We start from the raw sequence: 26,025 nt of genomic DNA on the forward strand, positions 1-26,025 counted from the left end.
AGAAAAGGATTCATTTCCTGAACACTGATCCCAGTCCACCTGTGACTCCAGGAATACACCATGCAGGCGGTTATGATGACTCCTTGCTTAATTCTCATCTCAATGTAATATCATCTTGTGTAAATTTAATTTAATCTTTTGATTATATTCTGGATCAAAACTTTTATTCTATCAATGCTTCCTAATGCCTGAGTGGTAACTCAAATACAAGAGAAAATAGCAAATCTCACAATTAAAGTAAAATATGTAAGAATGGGTACTATCATGCATCTCAAAATTTAAGAAAAACAGAAAAACCCAACAACCCTTGCCTCCAGAGTATAGAGAATGCCAGATTCAGTTGGAGGATTATTGTAGTAGGAACTGTCAACAGTTTAGAATAGGGCTGCGGCTGCTAACTTCATTTTGCCGGAAGACTCAAGAAAGATTCAGGTCCAATAAGAATGATCATTGTATCAGTCGAGTTGACTCTTACCTGGGAGGCCTGTCAGTTCCCTGAGACATGGAGTTTCTTGCAAGATATTTGCTGCTAATGGACTGCATAACTAGGATCCAGGCCGCGCTGTATAAACAAATCGTCTTGTAAAACACCTTTGGAAATGACATTTTTCATCCTGTTTTAGGCCATTAAGATCTAGTAGGATCTTTCACCCCCACCTCATCATTTTTAATTCACAAACAAAGGCACACACATGAGATTTCTTCTTTCCCAACAATTAAACAAACAAAGGACTGTGTTCAATATTGTGTTTGGGAGTTTGGAGTAGTCTTGGGTTTAATTAAAGATAGGAGAGGAAATGGAGACCCATAAAGGCACATCTTTATTATATCTTATGAATACTGCTGATTAGTCATGAGAATGATCTTGCTAACATAAGTGCCAAGTGACCCTGTCAGAATTTCTCCTGACTCTTCCCACCTTCCCTTTTCTTACATCGCATCACCATTTTCTCCTTTGGTGGGCACTGGCTTTCCCTGTTATCATTTTCAGGTTTTCAAAAGCTTCAGAGGAACTTTAGCAACGAAGGCATTTGAATAGTATCCATCGTTAAGTCAACTGAAACTTCGACAATCAGTGTTATAAATAGCAGCATCTACCTCTCAGAAATGAACCCAATTCACAGTTTGCAGGAAAATGTATATTCTGCTCACAATTTTAAATTCTCTACCTCTGGTAGCTTGTTAAATTCTCTCTTCTCTTTGTCTCTTTCTTGCCTTCCTTCCTCCTCTATTTTTCAAGCATTCTTAGCTAACAAAGTCCTGACAGTGTGCCCCACAAAATCTCCTTTTTTAGTGTTATTGACCTTAACAAGTAAGATAAAGGCAGTCCCTATCTTTAGCTGTTTTGAAAATTACAAATAGCAATGACTTAGAAAATACTCACTAATATTCATTAGTAAGTCGTGTTTAACTTATACAAGCTACTTAATTATAGGCCCGAAATGCTAAAATTAAGTTAAAAAATAGAAAGAGAGTACATTACTCTCACACTTGATCCACTCACACATACAATGGTGAGATGGCCAAGAGCGGGTGGGAGACTAGGAGAGAAGTACAAGTTTGAATTTCTGTCTGTAGTAATTTATGATGATCAAACCCCTTCCCATAGAAGTGGGGAAAGAGGACAGAATTGGTTCTCCGGGCTTGATCATCAAAGCCTCCCACTGTCCCTTGTCCCGTTCCACCTTCTCCGTGGCCATAGGCCTTCCCCTCCCCCGGGATGAAAGCTGGGGATCTTACCCCACAACTTCTTTTAGGCACTCTGGGGGAATACCATCTTCTGTGGTCACTTTAACTTGCAAATGAAATGCCCAGTTCCCTGGCAATAATCAAAACTGTGGACCTAACAAACTTCCCACTCCCCTCCCCCATGAGCCCTGGCAGCTCCTCCTTCCTACTGCCCGCTACTGTGGGAAAGGGTGACCCAGCCCCACTTTCTTTCCCTAATCAGGTGATTCTCCCTTCCTCAGCTTGCTAAGTCTGTTTCCGACAGGGCAGGCTGAGGTGGAGAGAGGACAGATGGAGGATAAGAACGGCCCCACTTTATTAAACTGTCACAAGATGGCTTCTACCGTCTGGGCCAGCGGACCAGACAATTCAAGCCGACTTCTGTGAGCACCTTTCCTGAGGTCTTTGGAGGCCCAGCTGGAACCTTCCACTGGCACATCGCTTTGGGCAGTGTGTTTTCTTCCAGCTGCTCACTCTCCTCTCAGGGCTGGGTTTTCCGCAGATCCACTCCTCAAGGCTCTCCCTGTGATGCTGGCCCAGTTCCCATTGCCCAGGGGATCCTCTGGGACAGGATTTTATGTGGCTCAGACCCATGATAATGAGTCCAGGGAAGCACACGCATCCTTGCTCTGCTGTCAGTGGGAGTGTTGCCGGTGCTGACGCAGAGCAGTTCTCTCTCTCTTTCTTCTCTTTCTTCTCTTTCTCCTCCTCCACCTCTTACGTCTTCTGCTTCCTCTTCCTCTCTTTCTTCTTCTTCCTCTACCTGCCTTTCTCTCTCCTCCCTCCTCAGCTCAAAAGCCACAGCCTCTTACCCTTAGATTCCTCAGGGGTATGTGCCCCAAATTTGAGGGGACAATATTTATTCAACCGCTTTCATTAACCTTGAGGTGAGGAGAAAGCCCCCCACGCCCTGTCCGCGGGAGCAAGGAAGGGGCACGGAATTAAAAAGCATTCTGTGTCTACCCTTACTGTGAGGGTCTGAGTCCCGGAGTGGTCTAACTGGTTTCCGGAAACCTCCTCTGTAAATTCGGCAAAATGGTCTAACCCCTCCTTTGGAACATAGCACCTGTTGAATTTTGGTGCCTCCATGAAAACTTCCAACTTAGTATTCTACTACAAGGACAACTTAATGTTTTTTCATGGTAAACTAGTGTTTTCTGTTCCTCATGGTAAACTACATTCATGGCAGAATTATAACACTTAAAAGAGTTCAAAAGAGCTTCCACAGCTTAGGGCAAAAGCCCAGGAGTAACCACAAAAGTATGTAAGCAAAGTTAATAATAAACATTTATTGAACACTTACTTGGTTGGCAAAGCACTGTGTTGATGCTCTGCATACATTATCTTATTTAGTTCTCACAATAACCTTATGAAGTGGACATTATTGTTCCCATTTTACAGATGAGGAGACTGAGGTTCTAAAAAACAAAGTAATTCACCAATAATCTCCCACAAGTTAGGAGCAAAGCCTGGCCTTGAACCCAGCCCATGGGGAATCTTTTCCTCTATATACACCTTGAACTCTTAAGGAGAATTACCTTTAATGGCTTTTAAGAAGCTTTTAGGAGAGAGGATTGTTTTTATTGTTGTTATTGCTGTTTCTACAACTCAGTTTTCATACAAATTAGTCTTCTCATAATGTGACTGAAAGTGACATTTCAAAGATCTTGACACTTCCAATTCTTTCCTCCTGTCTGTGAGTCGTATGTTTCTAAAGTTGAAACCAAACAGTAGAGCACCCGGCAGGGATCCTAATTGTAACTGACAGTGGGAAACACTGAGCAGGTAGATATTCCCAGGGGCAGAGTACCTATCAATACCCATAACATAAAAGCATTAAAATGTTCACCTTAAAAAATTCTTTTTCACAATCGCTCATTAAAGAAATGTATGTCATCCATTGGTTGGTCTAAGATAATTGGTCTCATGTAGTGGGCTTCAGTAATGCTGCCTTCAGGCACACTGACTGCCATTCTCTATGCCCACACCCTCACCAGACATTGTTAATCAATCATGACGCTATTTCCTCCTGAACCCTGGAACTTCCAGAGTATCAGGGAGCCACAACCAACTGATCGGCATTGCCTGTAGGATTAAATCTAATTGTCCTTAGTTGAGTGTCTTCCTGTATTGAACCCCTTTGTGTGCTTCTCTTCATGCCTTTACCATTCTCTCGTTCAGATTCTCTCCTCGAGGGCTTCTCAGTATTCACACTTCTCTTGTTCCCCAGCTTGGACACAGCCAAACGCAAAAAGGTACTAGATTGCATCTTGGAAAAATACATTTTGTTTGGGAAATAACTGTGTTCCGCTCTTCCTGAATCGACATGCTAATCAAAACTGCCAACATAACTCTGAGTTTAACTCTGAGCACCATGAGACTAGAATAAATGCATTACATAAAGGAGACAAAAATCGTCCTGTGGCGGAAGAAAGAGAAGTGTCTGTGGCCAGATGAGAAAGGAAAGGGAAGGTGATTGGCTGTTTCCATTCTAACGATTGCTCACCACCGGCTCCTTGGTTCTCGAATGCTATAAGCCCTTTGTTCAGGAATGGACATGGTGATACTACTGTTAACAAAAGCCTCTTGACCAAAAAGTGCTGAGGTTGCACAAATATTTGGCAAAGAATTGTCTCTGCTGATGGATTCAAAGACCTGAGGAAGTCACCGATTTACAGCGTTGGCGGTTTCCTTTTCTTAAAGATATGTGCAACAAAATTACTTGTCAATTTGACATCTGCAATCGCATTCTCCGTAGCAGAGTTTAACAGCATGTCATAGAGTATTACAACATGTGGCCCATCAGACGACTTGTCTGGATGCCCTGGGCTTCTGCGATACCACCCTCAACTGCTGCTGATGACACCTACATGCTGGCAGTGAATAAACTCAGTGAACGTTACCCTCCACCGGTCATAATTCATCTCTACAGAATACCTCAACTACACTGAGGTCCATAAGGGAATTGGGATGATAAGCTGATGACCCAAAGGAGTTTCATGGCCGTGAATTGCTGGGATTTGCTACAATCACAAGATAATCTTTATGATGGCTTAAATTATAATTACTGCTGAATTAATGATAGTAACGTTTATGTGTAAGCTACCCAAATTCTTATGAAAACAGGGATACAAGTGCCAATGAATACTAATAGTCATTTTAACAACTTTTTTAGTTGCTCTTGCAATGTGAACTTTATTCTCAGTTGTGGTTTATGCTCTTAACTCCTCTAAGGAAAAAGACAAGTGGACATGAACTGCAACAACCAAATAAATCCCCGTCAGAGAGGGTGGAAGGCTTTTAGGTCACAAATTATCATTACAATACCAGTATGGGCCTCAGCCTACTTAAAGCATTCATCAGAGATGAACCATTACTGTTAGAGTCAGGGCAAAGACGTACAGGATCATTGCAAACGATGACTGAGCTATTTGCTGTGGGATTGATGGGGTAATAACTTCACTCAAAAATTTCTCATGTTGCAACCTAGGCATAGAGTAGGCCGCACTTTTTGAAGTGAACTGGAAGTCAACGAATCAAGCAACCCGTATGTCAAGGATTCACTAGGCATTTTGCTTCACACTTGGATGGCTACAATGGCATCCTAGCGACTGATCCCCCGGTTCTTAGTCTCTCGCCACCTCAGTCCGTTCTATCCACACTGTCACATTCACACCTGAGATAGTTCCATTTCAGCACTCCTCCCCGTTTCCCCCTCAAAAACCATTCATCAAAACCCCTTGCCTGGATGGAGTTTGACCCCTCCAGGCTGACCTGTCGCTGCTCCACTATCTCAACCCTCTTTTCATCCAAATTAGTCAACACACCATACCCCGTGTTTCTCACCTCTGGGCTAGTCTCTTGTTTGGAATGGTTTCTCTGTCTTGCCAAATCCCATTCAACCTCCAAGATGCTGTTCTGCCCCCATTTCTTCTATGAAGTCTTCCTAACCATCCTCGGTTTCTTCCTCTGAAATCACTCATTCCTTCCCAGGCTTCTTTTGAGCACCAAGCACGTGGGGATGGAGATTCTCATTGGACAGTCCTTGCCACTCGTTTGGTACATATCGTTTCTCCGTTGGATTGTTAGAATCCTTGCACGTGATGTGCCTGTCTTATTGCCCCCTCTTTTCCCCAATTTCATCTTCTTTGTATCCTCCATGGCATATGATGGGGTGCCTTACATAGAGAAGGGTCTGCAGGTATCCTGGGCTGCTCTGCCGGAGTCCTCAGCATCTTAGGAGAGCTAGAATTTGTCTTGTGTAGTAACACCTTGAGCAAGAGTCACAGCCTAGCTGCCTTGTTTGCTCAGTGACATGTCCTTTCATCAGGACATCTCCTAGCGGTAAATCTTTAGCTCTGGGAGCCAGAAAGACGAGCTCCAAAAGCTAGTCTTAGGACTACGCCTGTCTCAAAAGCATCCTCTTTCTACCTTTGCCCTCAAATCAGAGTTCCCCTAACACCTTGTCTCAGTTTTAATTTCCTTATTTAGTTGAAATGTGTGTAGATGCAAGTACTTCCCTTGAATATCAAAAGACCTCTCATTTTAACGTACGATTTCCACAGGTAAAATTGCCAACTTTTCATGGGTGCCCAGAGCCTTCACCTTGGCGCTCTCGGCTCTTCTCGTTCCTTGTCATGTTCTCTGAAGTCAGAATCTGAGGAGGAGTTTTGGTGAAATCTGTGGAAGTGCTGAAGGGAATCGGAGCCAGCCTCAGTAAAACAGACACATCTGAGAATTTTTAGACAACGCAGTGTGTGATCCTCTCTACCCTTCGATGAACGGGAGCAAATTAAAATCAGTATTTCATAATACATGGGGGACTATTAGAAAATTCCCCATGATGCACTGCCAAGTTTTTGACTTGCTGAGGTGGTGATCCCAACTCCCCCAAAAGGGGAACAAAAATGAGAAAGAGATAACTTCACAGAAGGCTTCTTGACTTTAGAACCGCCCCTGACCCCACCCCTATCTCGCAGACAAACTCTTCTTGTTAAGGGCTCCTTCGGTCGTGCCATTCCAGACCCCTCTGGCTCTGACACTAGCGCTGACACTAATCCTACCCTTAGTAAGTGATGCTAAGGCCCATGAAAGAAGAGAGGAGCAGGTGAGGAGGGACATAAGTGGTGCCATGTTTTAGTAATGTCGCGCGCATTGTTTGGAGGCAAGGCTACGCACAGAGAAGAGGCTGGTGAGTCGTGTGTGTTTGCCCTTCTTCTTTCCACCCGGAAAGCAGGCAGAGCATCTCATTATTGCGAGGCGAGCACAGACTCGTGTCAATCTTCTCGGAGCGGAATACCTCTCTCTGCATCACAGTGTGTTCTGTAGCTGTCAGGTGCTGTGCCTCACTCTGAAGCCATCTCCCGGGCTACTTATTCACTCCGGCTCATCAACATGCTGACATCCTGCCTAAAATAGAACCCCCAACCCTGCCACCTAAATGAATCCAGCTTTCAGAGGCTTTCAACTCAGGCCAATCAGATGGAGCAGGGCTTCTCAGGCCTAAGACACAGGGAAGCCAGAGTGGATGGGTCAGCCACCTAGAATTCATAGTGCATTGCGCAAAGGGGAAGTGCACATTTCACAGTGCAAGTGTGGACAGGGGAAGTATCCAGCGTGGGCTCAGGACAAGGAGCCTGCTCCCCAGGCCTCTCCACATTGCCTCGGGGCGGGGGGGGGTGGGGGGGGTGGGGGTGGGGGTGGGCGGGTCATAGGAACAGCCTTTGAATCCTGAGCTGCTTAATGCAAGACCACTCATCAATAAAGTGCTTATGTGCTCTCATCTATCGATGTGGACTCCTCCTGATCTTGCTGGCACTGATGGGACGTGCTCGTTGCTGATGCTGCGGGATGGAGATTGCAGGCTTGCTCAGTGAGACTTCAGAGCTGCAAACTCCCAAAGGGATTGCTGACCACTCTCACAGTAATGACTTGACCTTTATCAGCATCCATGGACAACAGCCATCGATACTTGATATTCACACAGCTCCTCCATTAGTGCCACTGCACAGGGGCCTTCGTGGTGGAAGTGACTGCCAAGTGAGGAGGGCACGATTCCTCCACCATGATTGTTGTCAGTGAATGGTGTGGTCTTGCAGTTCTGCAGTCCCAGTTGCACCAGGATCCCAGTGATAGCTGAGCCCAGAAACCATCCATTCAAAAGATACTTATTGAGAAACTACGTTCAAAACCCAGTTTGGGGTCCTGTCGGGGTAGAACACGGAATCTTTTATAAATTCAGTCCACAAGCAGCTTTCCTCTGGTGGGCAGTTGCCAACAGGAGGCAGTGCCTTTTCTAAAAGCAAGCCATCTCCAATGTCCTCCATGTGGTGGGAGCTGGGTGACAATGGAAAAGCAAGCCTTTGGGGGTCAGGCAGACTTGAAGTCACTGCAGCTCTGTCACTTAAAAAGTCCTCCATGAAATGAGCCTCCACTGTCTGATCTACTAAGTGGGGGCAAGACCAATGCCCACTTCGCGGAGCCATTCTAAGTACGTGAAATGAAACGAAACACACATGAAAGCCGTTCCTGAGAGAGAATTATTAATGTCTTAGTGGCCCCCAGGCCACGTCACCACAGTTCACATCCAGGAGGTGGCCCCGGAAGACGACCAGCAGAACAGAACTGCTTAACTATCCTGTGGTGTGCGGAGGGGAAGAACATCCCACCGCCAGCTCCGTGACTCCCCAAGAGACGCTGTAACATTGGGAGACGGAGATCACATTTTCGCTCCTTAGAGATTAAATTGGTCCCTAACAGCGTATGAATATGGTCTATGTTTCTGGTTCTCATAGGCGCCCTGTACATTTGCTGCCTGCCCGTGCTCCTTTTCTCCTTAGCAAAGTGATTAGATCCGGCCAGGCCCCTCCTGTGACGCTCACCCAACCCCTTCATTGAAGCCAGAGGCCACTAGATGCAAAGAAAAGCTTTCCCTGCCACCTGCCACAGAAGCTTTGAACCTCTAATGTTTAGGCCCCAGTTTAAAACACATCATTTAAAATTCACTTTTTAAAAATTTAATTTCGCCTCAGTAGTCATTGCACCTCTATTTTAAGAGTTCCAAACATCAGTTTATGATGCCAGTTCTCTCAAGCCTTCGGAAAGCTTAGGCTCCTTGACTCACGCTGCAGAACTAGCGGGAGGCACAGCTGGGAACAGAATCCTGTCTCCCTGACCCCAGAGCCTGGGCCCCAACCACCCGGAGCACCAGCGTGCGGGGCCCCTAATCCTGCTGGGATGTCAGGGAGATGGCTCCTGCCCTTGAGAGAGGAGCAGGATGTCGGTGGAGGGAAGGAGGGATGGAAAGCAGAGAACCAAGCAGAGGCAAGGATGTAAGGAGCACACTGTGTTTGAGGAGCTCCTGTCAGGGAGGGAGGCAGCTCCCCAGCTAGACTGGGGCCTTGAATGCCGGGGGAGAAAACAGATGTCTGTACTGCCCTGGCAGAAATAACATGTTTCTGCCCTCACTGATGCTTGCTTTTATTTTTGAGTAAGATGTTTTCTCTTTCCCTCCACGCACTCAGTCCATGTGTGCTCATCTCTCCTTTAGACGCTCATCTTCTGCCACTTTTTTCCACACCCACATCTCCACAGTTGTTCACGGAGTCTGAGTCGGCTCTTGGGGAGCCTCCTACAGAGACCAGGGTGTGCTTGGTCTTCAGTTGCATGCGCAGACCCTGAGCAGAGCCCGGCGCCTCACCTCTGGGCCTGTCTCTTGCAGATTATTGGGACCATTCCTCTGATGCCGAATCCGGGGCCATCGAGTCAAGCAGCGAGCGGCACTCAGGGCCTTCAAGTGCAGCCGATCACCCCCCAGCTCCTGACAAACGCCCAGGGCCAGATCATTGCCACGGTCATCGGGAACCAGATCTTGCCGGTGATCAACACCCAGGGCATCACGCTCTCACCCATCAAGCCCGGCCAGCAGGTAAAGGCTCACGTCCCGGCAGTACAGCTCCATGGAGACCTCTCCTCACCGCCCTTCTTCCGTTTGATCCCAGCCAATGCAAAGTAATTTTTAAATTACAAAATATTTAATGCCATGAATCCTAATATATTAATACTATAAAAAGGCAAGTAGGTTTTATTTTTTATTCTTAGTGAATATGGGTGATAACGAAATAGCTCTCTAGCTTAAAAATGTGAATGTATTAAATTATAAACAGAGATAGTGGCCTAAAATCCAATAGGGATGTGTTCTTACTTATCTCCGCTTATGGTACTTAATTTCCAGACAATTTTTAAGATGGAGTCAAGACGAAAGTAAACCCACCAATGCCTTCACAGTAAACAAAAAAAAATTATTAAACACCAAGAGATCCCAACTTGATGCCACTGAGACTGCTGCCTACAAATCAGAGAATGAAAAATAGGAAGTTCTGCTTGGTTGAATTTCATTAACACCATGAAAATCCAGTTCATTTTTTCATTCACATGTCAGTCAGGCATTTCCAGTGTGTCATGCTAGAGGCTGGGTACACAGTACTGAAGAAAAAGACACGGTCCCTGACCTCATAGAGTTTCTGGTTAATTGGTTCCTCCAACAAGCATTTTTTGATAATCCACTGTACAGCAGGCCCCTGCTAAGTGCTAAGAAACAGGGATGAAAGACTGATGCTTCCCCATTTTAAGGAGCCCATGGTCTTGCAGAGAACACAGATATATCAGCAGAGCCCCATTGTGCAATAAAGCAGAAAAGGTCCAGTAAGAGAACGGATGTGCACAAAGTTTAATATCAGCACGGAGTTGGGGTGATCAGCTTTGTCCAGAGAGCTCTGAGTCCTCACAGAGAAAATGGTTTGGGGACTGAGTCTTGATGGATGAGTGAGAGTTAACCAGGTAAATATGGGTTAGCAAAATTCCAGGCAGTGGAAACAGCAGGCACAAATGCAGGGAAACGTGAAGGAGGATGGGATGTTGAGAAACAGGAGGAAGGGTCATGTGATTGGAGCACAGAGGGAGGCTGAGGGTAGGCATGGGAAAGGCTCCATGATCAAGCTAAGAAGGAGGGACCTTGCCTCTGTGTGTTCCTGAATACAATGACCATCACCTTTGTGCCCCAGTTTCCTCATCTGTGAAATGAGGATACACCAGTACCTCCCCACAGAGTGGTTGTGAGGATTAAATGAGCTAATGTATATATGAAGTGGTTAAAAGAGTGCCTGATGCACAGCAAGCACTTACATCGTCGTGATGATGGTAATGATGCTGATTTACCCTTCAGCCCTCAGAATCTGTAAGAGGTATATTTAAAGAGGGGAATAATGTGCTCAGCTTTATTTTTCAAGAAAACAACTCTCGTAGTAGATGGAAGTTGAACTGAAGTGCTGAAACATCTATGGTATACAAACCGTTTAGGAGACAATAGCAAGTCACAAATAGGAATTCAGAGAGCACGTGCTAGATAGTTGAAACCAAGGGTCTGGAATTGCAGGAGAGTTCAGGAGAAGAGAGCTAGATCTGAGAGTCAGGAGTACATACACTGTAGCTGAAAACAAACGAGATATTCAGAGAAAGTATGACGAGCAAAGGAAGGAAGAAAGATGAAGGAGTCATCTTGGGAAACACCAACTTTTAAGGAATGGAAGAGGAAGGGAGAGAGAGAAGAAATGGTTGGTTAAGTAGGAGAGGATCATGGAGTGTGATGACCTAGCACCCAAGGGTTTTCAAGAAGTAGGAAGTGAACAAGAGTATCAAATGCAGAGATGAAATCAGGTAAAGCAATGGAGAAACATTAATTCCTCTATTTCTTTGTTGTAATGCTTTAAAGTGTAGATTGTCTCTGATTGAAACAAGTAGTCCCATTAACTGTGTAAGTTAAGAAGCAAGAGATGGGCTAAGACCCAGATTTACAGTTGGAGGGTGCACTAACAAAGGGAAGTGCGTAGAAGGGAAGGATGGAGACTAACAGTGAGTGTGTGAACGAGTTTATGGCTCTGTGAATTCTTGAGAAACTGCATAATGTAAAGCACTTAGCAAGGAAGTAAAATACAAAGGGAAGGGGAGGAAGAAAGCACCGAGACCTCATTCATCTGCAAGAAAATAGAAGTGTCCTTCCAGAGACCTCAGCCATTGCCTCTCTTTGGCTTCTGATCCAACCTTTGAAAGACCCCATTCTTGGTGGCACTCGAAAGCGGTGTTCGGAAAATCCATTTGCTTGTTCAATCAATATTAAAAAATCTGTTTAATCAAAATACTTATTGACCACCTACTATTTGTCAAGCACCATACCAGGAAGCTAGGCTGGTGCGCAAGACAGATACCATGAGCCCTTCCTTCGGGGAGTTTACAGTTCAAGGAGGGAGATGGACGTTCATCAAAGACTCGCACAAATATGTCCCTGAGATCATCAGTAAGTGCCATGAGGGAGTAGTGAGGGGATCTATGAGAGTGTCCAGCAAAAGGACCTCCTCCGGGTCAAAACACGAGGAAGAACCTAGCCAGGTCTGAACACACTGCCCAGACTCAGAGACCTCTGTCTCACTCCCTCTGATTCTCGCTGTAAATCTAAATCATGGAGGCCGCTCTCTAGCCTGGAGAGCCAAGGTTCCCAGCCATCCTCTTCTTCCTCAGCTTTATCACAGGCTGTGGGGCAGTCCCTACCACATATATCATTGAGGACTTCAGCCCCTCCCCTGCCCCCATCTCTCAGCTGGTTTATTTCTTTTACTATTTACGAGAGTCCATTGGATTCTCTACCTTCTATACAGTTCCCAAAATAAGGCAAGATTCTCTATCTTTCATCAGCTTTTTAAGCCTTAGTTCTATCTGTTCAAACTTACTTCCAAAATTAACCCCAGGACGGGAAATGAGGAGATGACCCTCTTTTCGTATAATCTGCTAAAAACTATTTGTCAACAAAGCCAAGTTGTAAATTGCCCAAAGGTGATGAATTAGCTAGAAATCATCAACATTTAATACAAAGTAGCTCTCACTCTCACTTGAATTTCAAAGGAGGGTGTGTGGGTGATAGACTATTGCTGTTACATAAAGTTACAGCTCTAGATTGGAGGTGGCACAGTTTTGACCCAAGAGAAGGACCTAACAAGGAAATGGCAAACAAGAGGCAGGTATGGTGCCACTCCTTAACCCCTTGCCCACAGTAGACATCCTTAGCCCATTTCCACAGTCTCTCATGAGCACAGACACACCTGAGAAATTTTCTCATACTGCATCTGTTGACTCCTGGAATGAAACCTCATTACCGTGGTGGGAACATCTTATCCTCTACTGGTCTAACCACCACCGCCACCCTCTTCACCATTTAATTGGAGGTCTAGCAACTGGGAATAAACAGCCAGTTTCTTGGGGATGTGCCTTGCAAATCCAAGTCATATCAGCTACAACCAACATGCCAGAGAGCGGGACTCCTGTAACTGTATATGTGCAGGCACTTCTCACGTAGGTGCATCCAGAGAGAACATGTGAGCACAGCTTAGAGTGACATGTGAGCTTTCCTGAATCTCCAAGTCACAGCACGCACTGGTGGGCCCGTCCCTCTTGTTCAAGTCATGGGTCAGTGGTCTAGCCTCGTCCCAGAAAGATCAAGGGAACCGATGGTGAACCTGGTCAGAAATATCAGGGAAGTGTTGGAAATAGATGAATGACTATTACTATTTCTTGGCATCAGCTCTAGTTGAAACACCTTGGAACGAGTAGTAAAGTTAACAAGTTGGGTGAATCGACAGGAGATGCACAAGTCTGAGTCCGGGATATAAAAGCTGTGATTCTGAGGATAGCAGATCATAAAATGCCCAGAGTCAAAAGTAAAAAGCTCGGAGCTAGAGGTATAAGGATAGTGGTCTTCAGCTTTTTCTTTAAATATTATCCTTTACATTGAAGAAATATAACATGGACAAGCACTAAAAAATAAAGGATTTCTATGGTACAGTAGAGAAGTTTCTCAATTTATTTTTTCATGTGATTTATGATGAATGCTCGATCTCACGAGAGCATAGTTCCAACAGTAAAATAGGTCATAAATTACAGGACAGAGAGTTCCCTAAGCCACACTCAGAAGGAAGTCCACTTTCGCGGAGTGACGTACGGAGCTCTCAGACCAGACGTCCTGAGGGGATTTGCTTTAACCTAGCAAAAATAATCACATATTTAATTCAACTTTTACATCTGCCTATCATTAATGAAAAGAGCCTGAATAAAATCTAAGAGCAGAGTGTCAACTACTCTTGATGATGATTTATTCCCGTGATGAAAGATTGAGCACCTGCAAAGTTATCATCTGAAATACAAACAATATTAAAAAAAAAAATACACCAGGATCTGATGGCCTAGATATGACTTCCGCAGTATCACATCAGAGATCCTTGGTGAGCAATGCAAGAAAATAAGTCAGAAAAAGACTAGACAAAAAAGAGAGAGAGAGAAGCATCTTTTTGAGCACAAAAAAAATTACTTACTACAGAAATATTTGGTGGAGCTCAAGAATAATCTTCTGTTCCCTCCCTGGGATTCGGCTGCTGTGGGTTATGGTGAGCTCCCTGCCAAAGTCAGAGGGCCCCAGATCCTCCCAGTTTGCCTTATTACTGTCCTGTGACTGTGAATTAATGATTTCCTCATAAATGGCATAAACATCATTTTTGTGTATATTTATTCTTCCATTGACTGAATCCCAACAAAAGTTAGCCAGAGTTTTTAGTGTCATTAAGAGGGTAGGGACATTTGAAAGGAAATATATTGCAATTCATAAAATCAAAGCATTGAAACTTTTCAGAACTTAAATACCGTAGCTATTATACTTGAAGACTATCATCCATGAAGGCACTCGATTTTTTTCCAAAAGTAATTTTGGTGCTAATAGGAAGCCCAAAGGAAGGTGGTTTATTTACATTAGCTCTCTAAAATGCCACGTGATGATCCACTTCCAACCATTATTTTTTCATACAAAAATGTACTGATTTACCATTTTTACAACTCAACTTCCTCTCCCTGTCCTTGCCTGAATTGGCTCTCAATTTTTTCTTGAAGCCACCCAGAATGAGATGTAAATGAGATATTTCCATCCACAAGGGACCTAAAATAGTATAGGGTGTTTTCCTAAGTGGATGATATGTATCTCAGTGACCCCAATACAAAACAGTCCTTTGACCTTCCAGCTGTGCATCTGGGCGTGTCACCTCTCTGGTGTCCCCTCGTCACTCCCTGCCAAGCCCAGCTGACAGGGCGCATGCTCTCTGCACATTCTGTGCCCCTATCCTGGAATGGCTTTCCCACCTTCTCTGCCTGGCAAACTCCTGCTCGTGCATCCTTTGGCATCCAGATCCACTGTCCCTGATCCCTCTTCCAGGAAGCTTTCCTGAGTTGCTCCCTCATTTCTGCATTCCTCATGCTCCATTCATGTTTACCAAACTGTGTTATCATTAGGAGTCTACACCTAAGACCAGACTGATTCAACGCTGTTCAGGACCCAGCCTGTGGTGCGTGCTTAGTCAATTGTGTTCAATTTAATTGCTGCCGAATTGTAGTGTTTCCCTGTCCAGGGCACCAGCATCCCAGAACCATGCTTCCAGAGAAATCCAGCTCAGGCCCTTCTGTGGCTTTTCCATTCTGTGTCTTCTCTCATTTTCCAGTATGTTCCACATTAGCACCTGCCAGCACCTGGAAAGACCTTCCGCATAGCCCTGTCTTCTCTGTTGACCTTTTTTCTGAATGTCAACCCCCTCCTCTCACAACCCCCTCCCACATCATTATCTCAACTACATTTAATCCTTCATTTTCTGCTCTGCAATAAAATCTGACTCCCCTCCTGTCATTGTCCCTGCTGAGCCCTGGTTGCATGTCCCAAGTTTCCTTTATGACGACCTTGGCCTTGCCTGCCTGTGTCTGGGCAGCTCCCCTGAATCCTGCTCCCACTCTAACTCTCCCCACTTCCTCATGTCCTCACAGTGCCTGGCAGGAGTGACACTGCTGTCAGCTCTCTTTCTTGTGACCGTGGACAGTTCTGCCATACTTACTCCCCTGCAGACGGGAGGTGTCTGAAACAGAGCCTCACATTCGGGGCTCTTCTTCCTACTTAGGATGAAGAAATGGTTCAGAGTCATGGAAGAGAGGTAGAAGGAAAACTCATTAAGTCTCCTGAACTCTGCCAAAAGGATCACTGCCGCCTTGCTTTTTCCAACTTTCCACAAAGATAACCAAAATCCCCCCTGGAAGTCAAGTTTCGGGTCCCCCAAATTTTTCAAGTTCGATTGTCCTGATAACCCTAAATCTTACAGCCGGTCTAACACCTGTGCTCTTGTCCTGTCCACAGTAGAAAGAACTCTCCAACGACACTCAGGCATTCATTATGTCCTCCAAATTATTAAAGGTTCTTATTAAATCTGGGCTCTGGTTTCTCTTGTCTAGATATAATAAATCCACTTTCTTTATCTTTTTTCTAAGAGAAGCTCCTTCCAAAACCTTGTGTGGTCCCCCAGCCAGCAGCATCAACATCACCTGGAAACTTGTTAGAAATGCACTTCTTGAGACTACCCCAGACCTACTGCATCAGAAACTCTCGGGGTGGGGCCCAGGAATCTGTGTTTTAACGGCCCCTCCAAGTGATTCTGCCAAACACTAAATCTTGAGAACCACTGATTTCATTTCTCTTCAAGGCATTATAAGGTACACGGTAAACAGAAAAATGCCAGCCAGTACTGGGAGCGAGGGAGGGAGAGCACGACATCCTGCGTGCTCTTGTTTCTGCTAGACCTCTCTGTCATATTCGCATTCTCCATTGCACCACATGGTGCACTGTCTAGCCCGTGGTTCATCATGGCTCCCTGACATATTTGCAAAAGGCCAGATCTCCTCCATTTTGTCTTTGCATATTTGGAGAGTTTTTTCCTCCCCAAATGAATTTCTCTAAATTTAATCCCATTTGAATTTTACTGTTTATATGCATTCACTTTTCCAACTTGTCTAGTATGTTCCGCATGTTATTCCATTTTCCAAGACACTTGCCACCCTCACTTATTTTTTATATCAATCAAGAATTTAACTAGAAGATGTTTTATTCCAGAAACTAAGACATTATTAAGGATAAACTGTGTTACCCATGGAAGATAAATGGGGAGCGGTGGCACAGGAAATCGAGCAAGTCTTTAAAGTGTGCTCGTACTTGAACCTATTTTTGTTGAATATAGTGAACACCCCTGGTAGTGCCAACCAACACAAACAACCCAATGAAGTCAGCCTAGGAGAGGCAGCAAGAAGTGTTTTCAGTCTCTGAGTCCTGTTTGTCCCTGTTTCTCATTCCCTGTATGGGATGGATATGGTTCCCTCCTTCTCTGGATAATGTGAGGCTGCAGGCTCACATTGGTGGCCCCTTCTCTCTCTCCTTTTTTCTTGACTCTCCATGCCCTCAGCCTGTATTAATCTACTGGGGCTGCCATAACAAAGCACCACAGACCAGGTGGTTTAAAGAACCGAAATTTATTGTTGTACAGTTCTGGAGGCTAGAAATCTGAGATCAATGTGTCGGCAGGATTGCTTTCTTCTGAGGCCTCTCTCTTCGGCTTGCAGACGCCCGTCTTCTACTTGCGTGTTCACTCGGTCTTTCCTCTGTTCTTATCCAGGTCCTAATCTCCTCTTATTTTAAAGACACCAGTCATACCAGATTAGTGCCCACTCTAATGTAATGTTTCATGAAGTAGCTTAAAGCCCTTTTCATATTTTCATATATATATATATATATATTTAGGCATAAAATTTCTAAAGATTAATGCACCAAAATCATTAAACTAAGAAACTCAAAGATACAACTATTCTTACAGTTTACCTGAAAGAATTGCAGTTTTAGGGCTGGGAGCCAACAGAAATGGTACCTCTAATGTCCTCTTTTTCTGTGGGAATGAGTTACAAAAGAGAGGCCAATCTCTGGGATGATTTTGACATGAGCAATAAGCTAGTCTATCTGGGCTTACAAGTGATTCTGGAATCAACAGATACATGTCTACACTGGCAATTGGAATGAGATATACGGGCTCTATTAAGATGTTACTGCTTATATCATCTTGATTCTTAACAAGTTAGAGCCTTTCAGGATTTTTATTGGTTTTTCTGATCTGTCTCGTTGAACTTTAGAGGGTAAGCAGGACCCTGATGTCCTTAAAAAAAAAAAATGCTTATTTACTTTGGAAGAAATGTATCTTTCTTAGATTCTTAGATAGCTTAGTTTCATCTCTCCCTTTGATCGTGTGGACACAGAACAAGCTCTTAAAAGAACCATTTTATTTTCCTCTTGAATTTCTTCTCCTGCAGAGTTAATGCATAAGCCCTCGCTTGCTTAGTGACTCCTAAGTGAGGCTGCAGCCTAGTAAGCTTTTTCTTTGCCGAGTTGTCTGAAGAAGAAAAATTTAAATGGATTATTGTCTCACCCAGTTCCTTGATGGTACTTTACCACACCTAGGGCCAATAAAATATTGACGGAATGGTAAAACTGAAGACTAACTCATGACCCTGTAACTCAAAACTGTGAAAAGCTTGTGTCAAGTAACAATAATTAGAAGGACAACTCAGTAAGTTCCAGGGGGCAGACTGACATGCAAATATCCATCACATTTTATTAAGCAAATTAAAAATGGATTTAATCTTTGATATGTGTCCCTACAGAATAAAATTTACTGGATTTAACTGTTGATTATGTGCACAGCAGATTGGCTAATTACTGTAGGCATATGCTTGATGCATATTAATTTGAGCTCCATGTTGGTTCTATCTATCTTGGGTTCACAGTCTAGTCTCCACTTAGCACAGCTGAGTACCAATAAGGATGTTCACTTGGAACTTAGCTGCAAGCAGTTCTGAAGGGGGACGGCATGGCATCCTGGGAAGAGCCCTGAACTGCAGAGGGAGAGCCTGGATTCTAAGGTTCCACAGGCCACGTGGTCTTAGGCCCATCATTTACTTCTCATAATTATGCTAGGCACATCTGCTGCCTAGAGGCATCATGTGAATTCAGGGAGAAAACGCATTGCCAAGAGTGTCCAATAAAGGAAATAGCTCCTTATGCACATTTCCAAAGTAGCAGCTTACTAACAATTGTTTGAAGGTAAAATGTCAATTAACGGTTAAAAACACTTTAGGGAATTAAAAAGACTGACAACCCTAAGTGTTGGTAAGGGTATGGAACAGCTGGAATTCTCATACATGCTACAACCACTTTGGAAATCAGTTTCGTAGTTTCTTAAAAAGTTAGAGGCCAGCCTGGTGGTGTAGTGGTTAAGTTCTCATACTCTGCTTCGGCGACCTGGAGTTCACAGGTTTGGATCCTCGGCACGGACCTACACATCGCTCATCAAGCCATACTGTGGCAGTGTCCCACATACAAAGCAGAGAAAGATTGGCACAGATTTTAGCTCAGTGACAATCTTCCTGAAGTAAAAAGAGGAAGATTGGCAACAGATGTTAGCTCCAGGCCAATCTTCCTCACCAAAAAAAAAAAAAAAGTTAAACATCTATTTAGAGTATAATCCAGTAACTCTACAATTTCACTCCCAGGTATTTACGTAAAAGAAAGGAAAACACAGGTATACACAAAGACTTATACATAAATGTTTTAAATGCTTTATTCATAATAACCCCAAACTGGAAATAACCCAAATGTGCATTAATAGATGAATGGATAAACAATCTGTTCATAAATATAGATATATTCACTATAGAAATATACCATATATACTATTCAGCAATAAAAAAGAATGAGCTACTGATACACGCAATAAAATGGATGAATCTCAAAAACAGTATCCCAGCCAAAAAAAGCCAGGTGAAAAAAGAGTACATACTGTATGTTTCTAGAATCATGCCAAACAAGTCCATTGTGACAAAAAGCGGAGCAGTGGTTGTCTGGGGCCACACACTGGGGGAAGATTGATTGCAAAGGGGATTAGGGAACTTCATGGAATGATGAGAAGGTTCTATGTCTTGATTATGATGGTGATTTCACAGATGTATTCATCTGACAAAACTCATCAAATTGTTTGCTTGAAATGGGTCTATTTTACTATGTGCAAATTATGTCTCAATAAAGTTGAATGAAAAAATGAATACACACGCATGCACACACGCGCGCACACACACACACATTGGGGAAGCAGTGACAAATGTGAAGTTGAAACATCCCTGGCCGACTCTCAGACACTGAGAAGGTGGTCAAAGATTGGTGCCTGTTTGGTCGTTGGCTGTCCCACCGAAGTTCAGGGCCTGACGTGATTCTGCTCCCAGGCTGACTTCCTCTTATAAAAACTTTGCTACACTTCTGTGCACAGGGCTATGGCAGCACTTTGTCAACCAGAAAGTGCTATATCCAGTCAACAAAGGTGGCCATGGCTGAGGCTAATTGTGCACCTGTTCAGGGTCTGGGGCTGCCCTTTGTGTCAGCTTTCTGGGGGGCAACCCACCCATCGAGAGAGACCCCTCCCACGGCCTCCGAGTGGACCTGGCCCCTGCAATCATTCGCTTTCCCCTCTCTTCCTCATCTCAGCTGAGCGCCTCTCACCTCTCAGAACAACAATCCTCCGATAACCTGGAAAGGACTCATGAATAAATGGACATAATGCTACACTAAATTTTAAAATTTAAGTTAATTCTTACCTGTGGCCTTGTGACTACAAGCTAGCACTGTAGGGTTAGACCTCATATGGCCGGAGACCAGCTCCTCCACACCTACCAGATGAACCAGCAAAATCCTTTAACCCTCTGTGCCTTGGCTTCCTTGTTTGCAAAAGAGGGGTCAGCCCACTCCCCAGGCTGACATGAGAATTAAAGGAGGAAAGGCATGAAAGTCCTTAACACAGAGGAAGAAAGTGACAACTGAGAGCTGCAAATCCTGCTGGATACTTTTTTCTTGACTGCCCCAAATTCTCTTTCAGTTTTCTATAGGATATCAGAGAGCGTTTTTCCGAACTGCACAGTAATCCACCAGAATCTTTGATCCGAGAGAGCAGAAAGTTTCCATATACTCTCAGACTAAATTGGAACTTCCCTAAAAATACTAGTTCCATAAGCCAAAGAGGTTGGGCACAGCTACACCTTTAAGACTTAGTTTTGCATTCCGAGTTGATTGTAAGCTTTATATTTTATCTGTAGATACTTGAGAAGCCTGTCAAGTGTGCTGTAATTATATGAACAGGAAGAAAGAGTCCAGCCACAGGCCGTGGTCGAGAAATATAGGAAATTGGGTGCTCCGGGAAGCCAAGTAGGGAATTAATACTATATTTAAAGGTACTAATCAAATACCTGTCAAGCAAGCAGCAACATATTATATTACCAAAAAGTCCTGCCTGGTGGGTAGCGTGTGCACTCTTCCTCAGAAGTGTATATTCTTAGAAATAAAATGATTCAACCCCAGATGAAACTTCTGTTCCCTGGCCTTTCCCCCCGCATTTTGCATTCATTTGTGTATTTTTTACATCCCCCCCCATGTAGCTCCACCAACCCTCCCAGACGTCAGTGGGTCAAGCAACCTCCCAAAGCAGCCTCCTGCACCTGGCTCACAGCCAAGCATCCATGTCTCAAAGTCCCGTCCGCCAGGCTTCCTCTTCTTCCTCCTCATCCTCCTCTTCTTCAGCTTTGAGCGTGGGCCAGTTAGTCAGCAGTAAGTATCCCTTCTGGCTCGGTTAAGTCAGGTGGCCTTCCTGTTGCCTGTTTGCAATGCCCTCCCTTCTCTCTCTCTCTCCCTCCCTCCCTTACCCTCCCTCTCTTTGTTCTCTCAACCCTTCAAAGAGGAACTTCCGGCCCTGCTAGGCCAATACTGGGCTGAAGTGCCCGCCCAGGGCCAGACAGTTCCTCAGGGAAGCAGGCCCCCAAAGCACGCCCACCTTGATGAGTGCATGGAGGGGCCGGTTTCCATCTCCAGTGCTTGGTGATGTGCTGAGTCAGTCCTGCCACTTCAGAAGGGAGAAACTGATCAGCTTGCAGGGTGGGAGCCACCCAGCTCAGAACTGAAATACCCAACAACAGGCACTCAGCCGGCAGGTCAAGCTGCTTTTCTGTGTGTTTGAAGTCCCCTGCCGTTCTATTTGTAGGTGTCAGAGGAAATAAAAGAGAGCGTGCCTGTGGGCGGGTGGGTGTGTGTGCACAATGAACTGCTTCCAGTGGCATGTGGGGGAAGCTGCATGGGCTGGAATCCAATGGAAAATCTCTGAACGACCATTCATAAAATAAAATAAGCCTGCAAGTCCATTTCCCTGAGTAGGCCATATATATAAAGTGTTTAGAAATGGTATTTGACCCTAAATGAAGACAGCATATGTCTCTCATGCAAATAGAAACGTGTTAAGATGAATGGGACAGTGGTCTAATTTAATGTTATTCACCTTTAGTATAATTTTTACTTATATGTAAAATCACAGAACATGTGCATAGATTGTAGCTCTCCAGGAACCAAAAATCCAGTGGTTATGGGTTTTAAGGGCTAAAGCAGTGCACAGGCATCTGTGCCATAAAATAAGGACACGTGAATATCTATGTTTGGTCAAGTGTCATGTTATAACAAGGACAGTAGGGATCCTTACATACCACGGGGCAAGTATGATAATGCAAAGCAAAATGGAGGGTTGCGTGTCCCCCTCTCCAAGAACAACCTCCCCCAAGAGAATATATATATGTGTACATATGTACAGTCATATGTTTCTTAACGACGGGGATATGTTCTGAGAAATGTGTCATTATGTGATTTTGTCACTGTATGAACATCATAGGGTGTATTTACACAAGCCTAGATAGTACAGCCTCTTACACATCTAGGCCATATGGTACTAATCTTATGGGACCACCATCATATATGTGGTCCATCATTGACCGAAACGTCATTATGCGGTGCATCACTATACATATACATGTGTATGTATACATATATATTCAATTATATGGATAATTCAGGCAAGAAAGATACTTGCGGGATGGAGAAGAGAATGAAGGGTTATGGAAAGATATTAAAATGCCCAAGTACTTCAGTTGACTAGCCTGGATGCTCTTGATCTTAAATCTGAGTCAACATCAAACAGAGTTTCAGGATACATAAGGAGTTTGCCATCGACCTCTTATTTCACGTTGTTTAGCTATAGAACCCCTCTCATTTGGGCCAGAAACTCTAGTCTTACTTCAATAAAATCGTGGACTAAAACGAATTTAATTATAGCCAGATTTTTCCCAATAAAGAAACTCCTCATAGAGTTGTTGCAGGAAAAGATTCAAACTTTGTTCCAATTTGATATTCTGTATAAGTTGCTGCAAAATACTCTATTTCTATGTAGCAGCAAGGTCATAAATTTAGGATAAGCTGTTAAGCTTTGGTCCTGAAAGAAAAGAAACCAAGATCAAACATCTCATGCATAAGAAATAAGTTAAATATGAAATAAAAATAAGACCCACCCCATGAATACAGAATTTTCCACAAGGTAAACACTCAAAACATGTTGGATGGATAGACAGACAGATGGATGGATGGGACTGGGTTCTCTCTATCCATTTGTCTCTAGCTGAGCAAGGAAAATGTTGCCTTTTTCAGAAATTAGTAACAGAGCTACTTAATGGGCAGGATGGGATTTCAAATGTACAGTGGCCAATGAGACATCTAAGTTCTAGGAATATAATGAGTGAACCATATTACATACCCTTGATATGAAGAAGTGGGAGAGACAGACACCTTTACCAAGTCCTTGAAGCGGGAAGCTCCTAGCTCATAGGCAGAGCCTGAATGAGGAGCCTTCTCTGGCAGACACAAAAACGTCTAGCAGGACCACCGGGAGTCAGACTTTACACAAGCCTATTGCTGGGCCTATCATTGCTACAGATTTTGAACATGTTGTTTAGTTAATTCCCTTCTGTCTCAAAGCCCAACTATAGAATGAATAATACACGGAGCATTGTCTGATGCAGATGACCCCAAGAAACCTCTGTCTGAGCTTTCGAAAGTAGGGTAAAGTAAGGTTTTCAAAGCACATTCAATATTTTACTCATTTTAACACTCACAACAAAATAATATAAATCCTCATTTTCAGATATTGAAGCTCGCGTTAAACGGATTCTGAAAAGTACAACTCATCTTGACCAGCTTGCGTCAGAGGGACCAGATTCAGTCTTAGTTGAGAGACTGTGACACCCTGTGTGACAAATCTACTGGGTGACAAGGCCAGGATGATAACACAAGTAGTCTGCTTCAAAGGGTCATACATATCCTACACACCACAGCTGTCTTAAAAGAGGAGATGCTTACACATAAATTTTATCCAGCGAAATCTGAATGACAAAAATATATCATCAAATCACCTAGTCTTCAAATAATTTTTTAAATGCCTAGACCCATGCCTTACAATATGCTTTTCTCTGAGCCAATATGAAGAGAAAAACTAGACATCTTGCGTATTTTAAATGTTATATTCAAGCATGAAATACGCATTTAAAATTATTTTTGTCTGAGATTAAACTTCACCAAATCTTTAGACAGGCTAAAGTGGGGAGACCCAACCCCATACTTCAGATGTAGTTGTTATGCAAGTTAAATTACAGGGGGGGAAAAGGGTGTTTTACTCAGAGGCTGACAACTTAGAAAGACAAAGCACTTCTTGAACACCATGTATATGGCGCAAGGATAGAAATTAACAAAGCAAAAATAAGCAAGATGTGGTCCCTGCCCTGAGGGAACTGGTAATAAAGAAACAAGTTAAGATAAAGGGAAATAAATGCTGTGATCAACATATGAATAGGGACTCTGGCAATACAGTATCTGGTTATCTCAGTTTTGGAGGTTGAGACAGAACAGGACTTGCCAGAGTAAATAATCCTTGAATTGAGTTGGACGGTTAATAGATCAGCAAATCCCTCCAGTAGGCCAAGGCCATAAGTTTGAACCAGATCAAACTGGATTTGAACCTGTGGTCAAAATCTTGGTCAGTGAATCCCCCCACACCAAGGTCAAAGGCTTTCACCTTAGCCTTGGGCAAACTGCCATTGTTCCAGATGAACTAGAGTGAGCAGATGGTCCAAAAATCTTCCTCATTCCAGGCAAAAGAACACAATAGAATCTTAATGTTCAAAGAACACCATATCTGGGCCCAGAATTACCCAATGTGCACAACTGTTAGAACATCTGCACAGTAGCTTTTCATAGCACCTGCACAGCCTGCTCTGGGTAACCCTTGCTCCGCCTCCACAGTCATCAGAGGAAGCTGTAGCTTCTATAATCAGGGCTTCTGGAAAGTCTAGAGGAGTCAAACAAATGACTTGACAAATGTCCTAATTTGACTTAAGATTTATACAGTACTGTTTAAAAATAGGTAGTTTGGGGATTTTTTATTGTTCGCTGGGTTTGTTTTGTTTTCGGTTTTTCAGCACACTTTTTTTAAACCCTTGGCCTGTAAACTTGATTCTTAGACAGCAAAGGACTGATGGCTAATACCGCAAGATCCAAAACTGTAAAGTGAACATAAGGATGCTGGTGATGGCTTACGACACATGATCACAGTTCACACCAGTTTCCACAACCCAGTGAAGTCACCGTATTGCAAGTCAGTCCCAAACTGCATTGCATGTTTCCAAATGGTTTCTTATTTCTCAGAAATATTTGGTAAATATGCTCATTATTTGCTGTGAGAATAGCACTAAAAAGCAGATGGATGTTTACATAAGGCAGTTAATTCATACTTGGCAGCTTCTTTGAAGATGCATATTTCTTCCATAACAATCGCACAGCAGAGGTTTCAGGAGGATGACGTTGATGGATGGTGACTGTTCCAGCCATTTAGCAAGCCCTTACACTGATACTCAGACTAACAGTTGGAAGGAGCTAAATTTTAAAAATAAAACAAAACATCTGTGCTGATCCGTCCTGAGCACTCAATTCAGTCTGGGCCCAGTGACCACGCAACCAGCTCCCATAAAAATCCTCTTACTTCCCAGTCCACGCATTCCAGATTTGATTTGGGAAACATCATCTTTACACTTAGGAGTCACTGCCAATTCTTAATGCCAGTTTAGTCTAAATCTCCAGGTTAGTTAATCCCTACATAGGTTCATCTTCTGGCTGCTCTAGCAATGGTCAGACTCAGCATGGCCCCTGGCAGCCATTGTTACTGCTTTCTGACCCTGTACTTAATATATTGGGCTGACTTAATCTGGTGCTTCTATAAAGGCACCTCGTCCTCCTCAGGGCAGAGAAACCCCAGACTGGGTTGCCCTAGAGATCATTAAAGGTGCTGGATCCACCCTGTGGGGACTTTGTGGGCTTCCTTTGAGGTGCCCATCCAGGTGGCCTCAGATTCATCCTTGAGATTGACCCAACCTCCTTGGAACCAGGAG

General features: G+C 43.8%; 1 protein-coding gene across 8 annotated transcripts in view; it reads left to right on the top strand.

Annotated features, from left to right (window-relative positions):
• POU6F2 (POU class 6 homeobox 2) overlaps positions 1–26,025 on the top strand; it is a 459,108-nt gene that overhangs the window by 421,564 nt on the left and 11,519 nt on the right. For all 8 annotated transcript variants that reach the window (XM_070615457.1, XM_070615454.1, XM_070615451.1 and 5 more), the window contains 2 exons: positions 9,449–9,655; positions 21,154–21,322. In XM_070615457.1, the coding sequence (XP_070471558.1) occupies positions 9,449–9,655; positions 21,154–21,322 (376 nt within the window). The remainder of the gene's footprint in view (positions 1–9,448; positions 9,656–21,153; positions 21,323–26,025) is intronic.

The sequence above is a fragment of the Equus przewalskii genome, chromosome 4, assembly GCF_037783145.1.
Source record: "Equus przewalskii isolate Varuska chromosome 4, EquPr2, whole genome shotgun sequence".
In the NCBI taxonomy this organism is placed as follows: domain Eukaryota; kingdom Metazoa; phylum Chordata; class Mammalia; order Perissodactyla; family Equidae; genus Equus; species Equus przewalskii.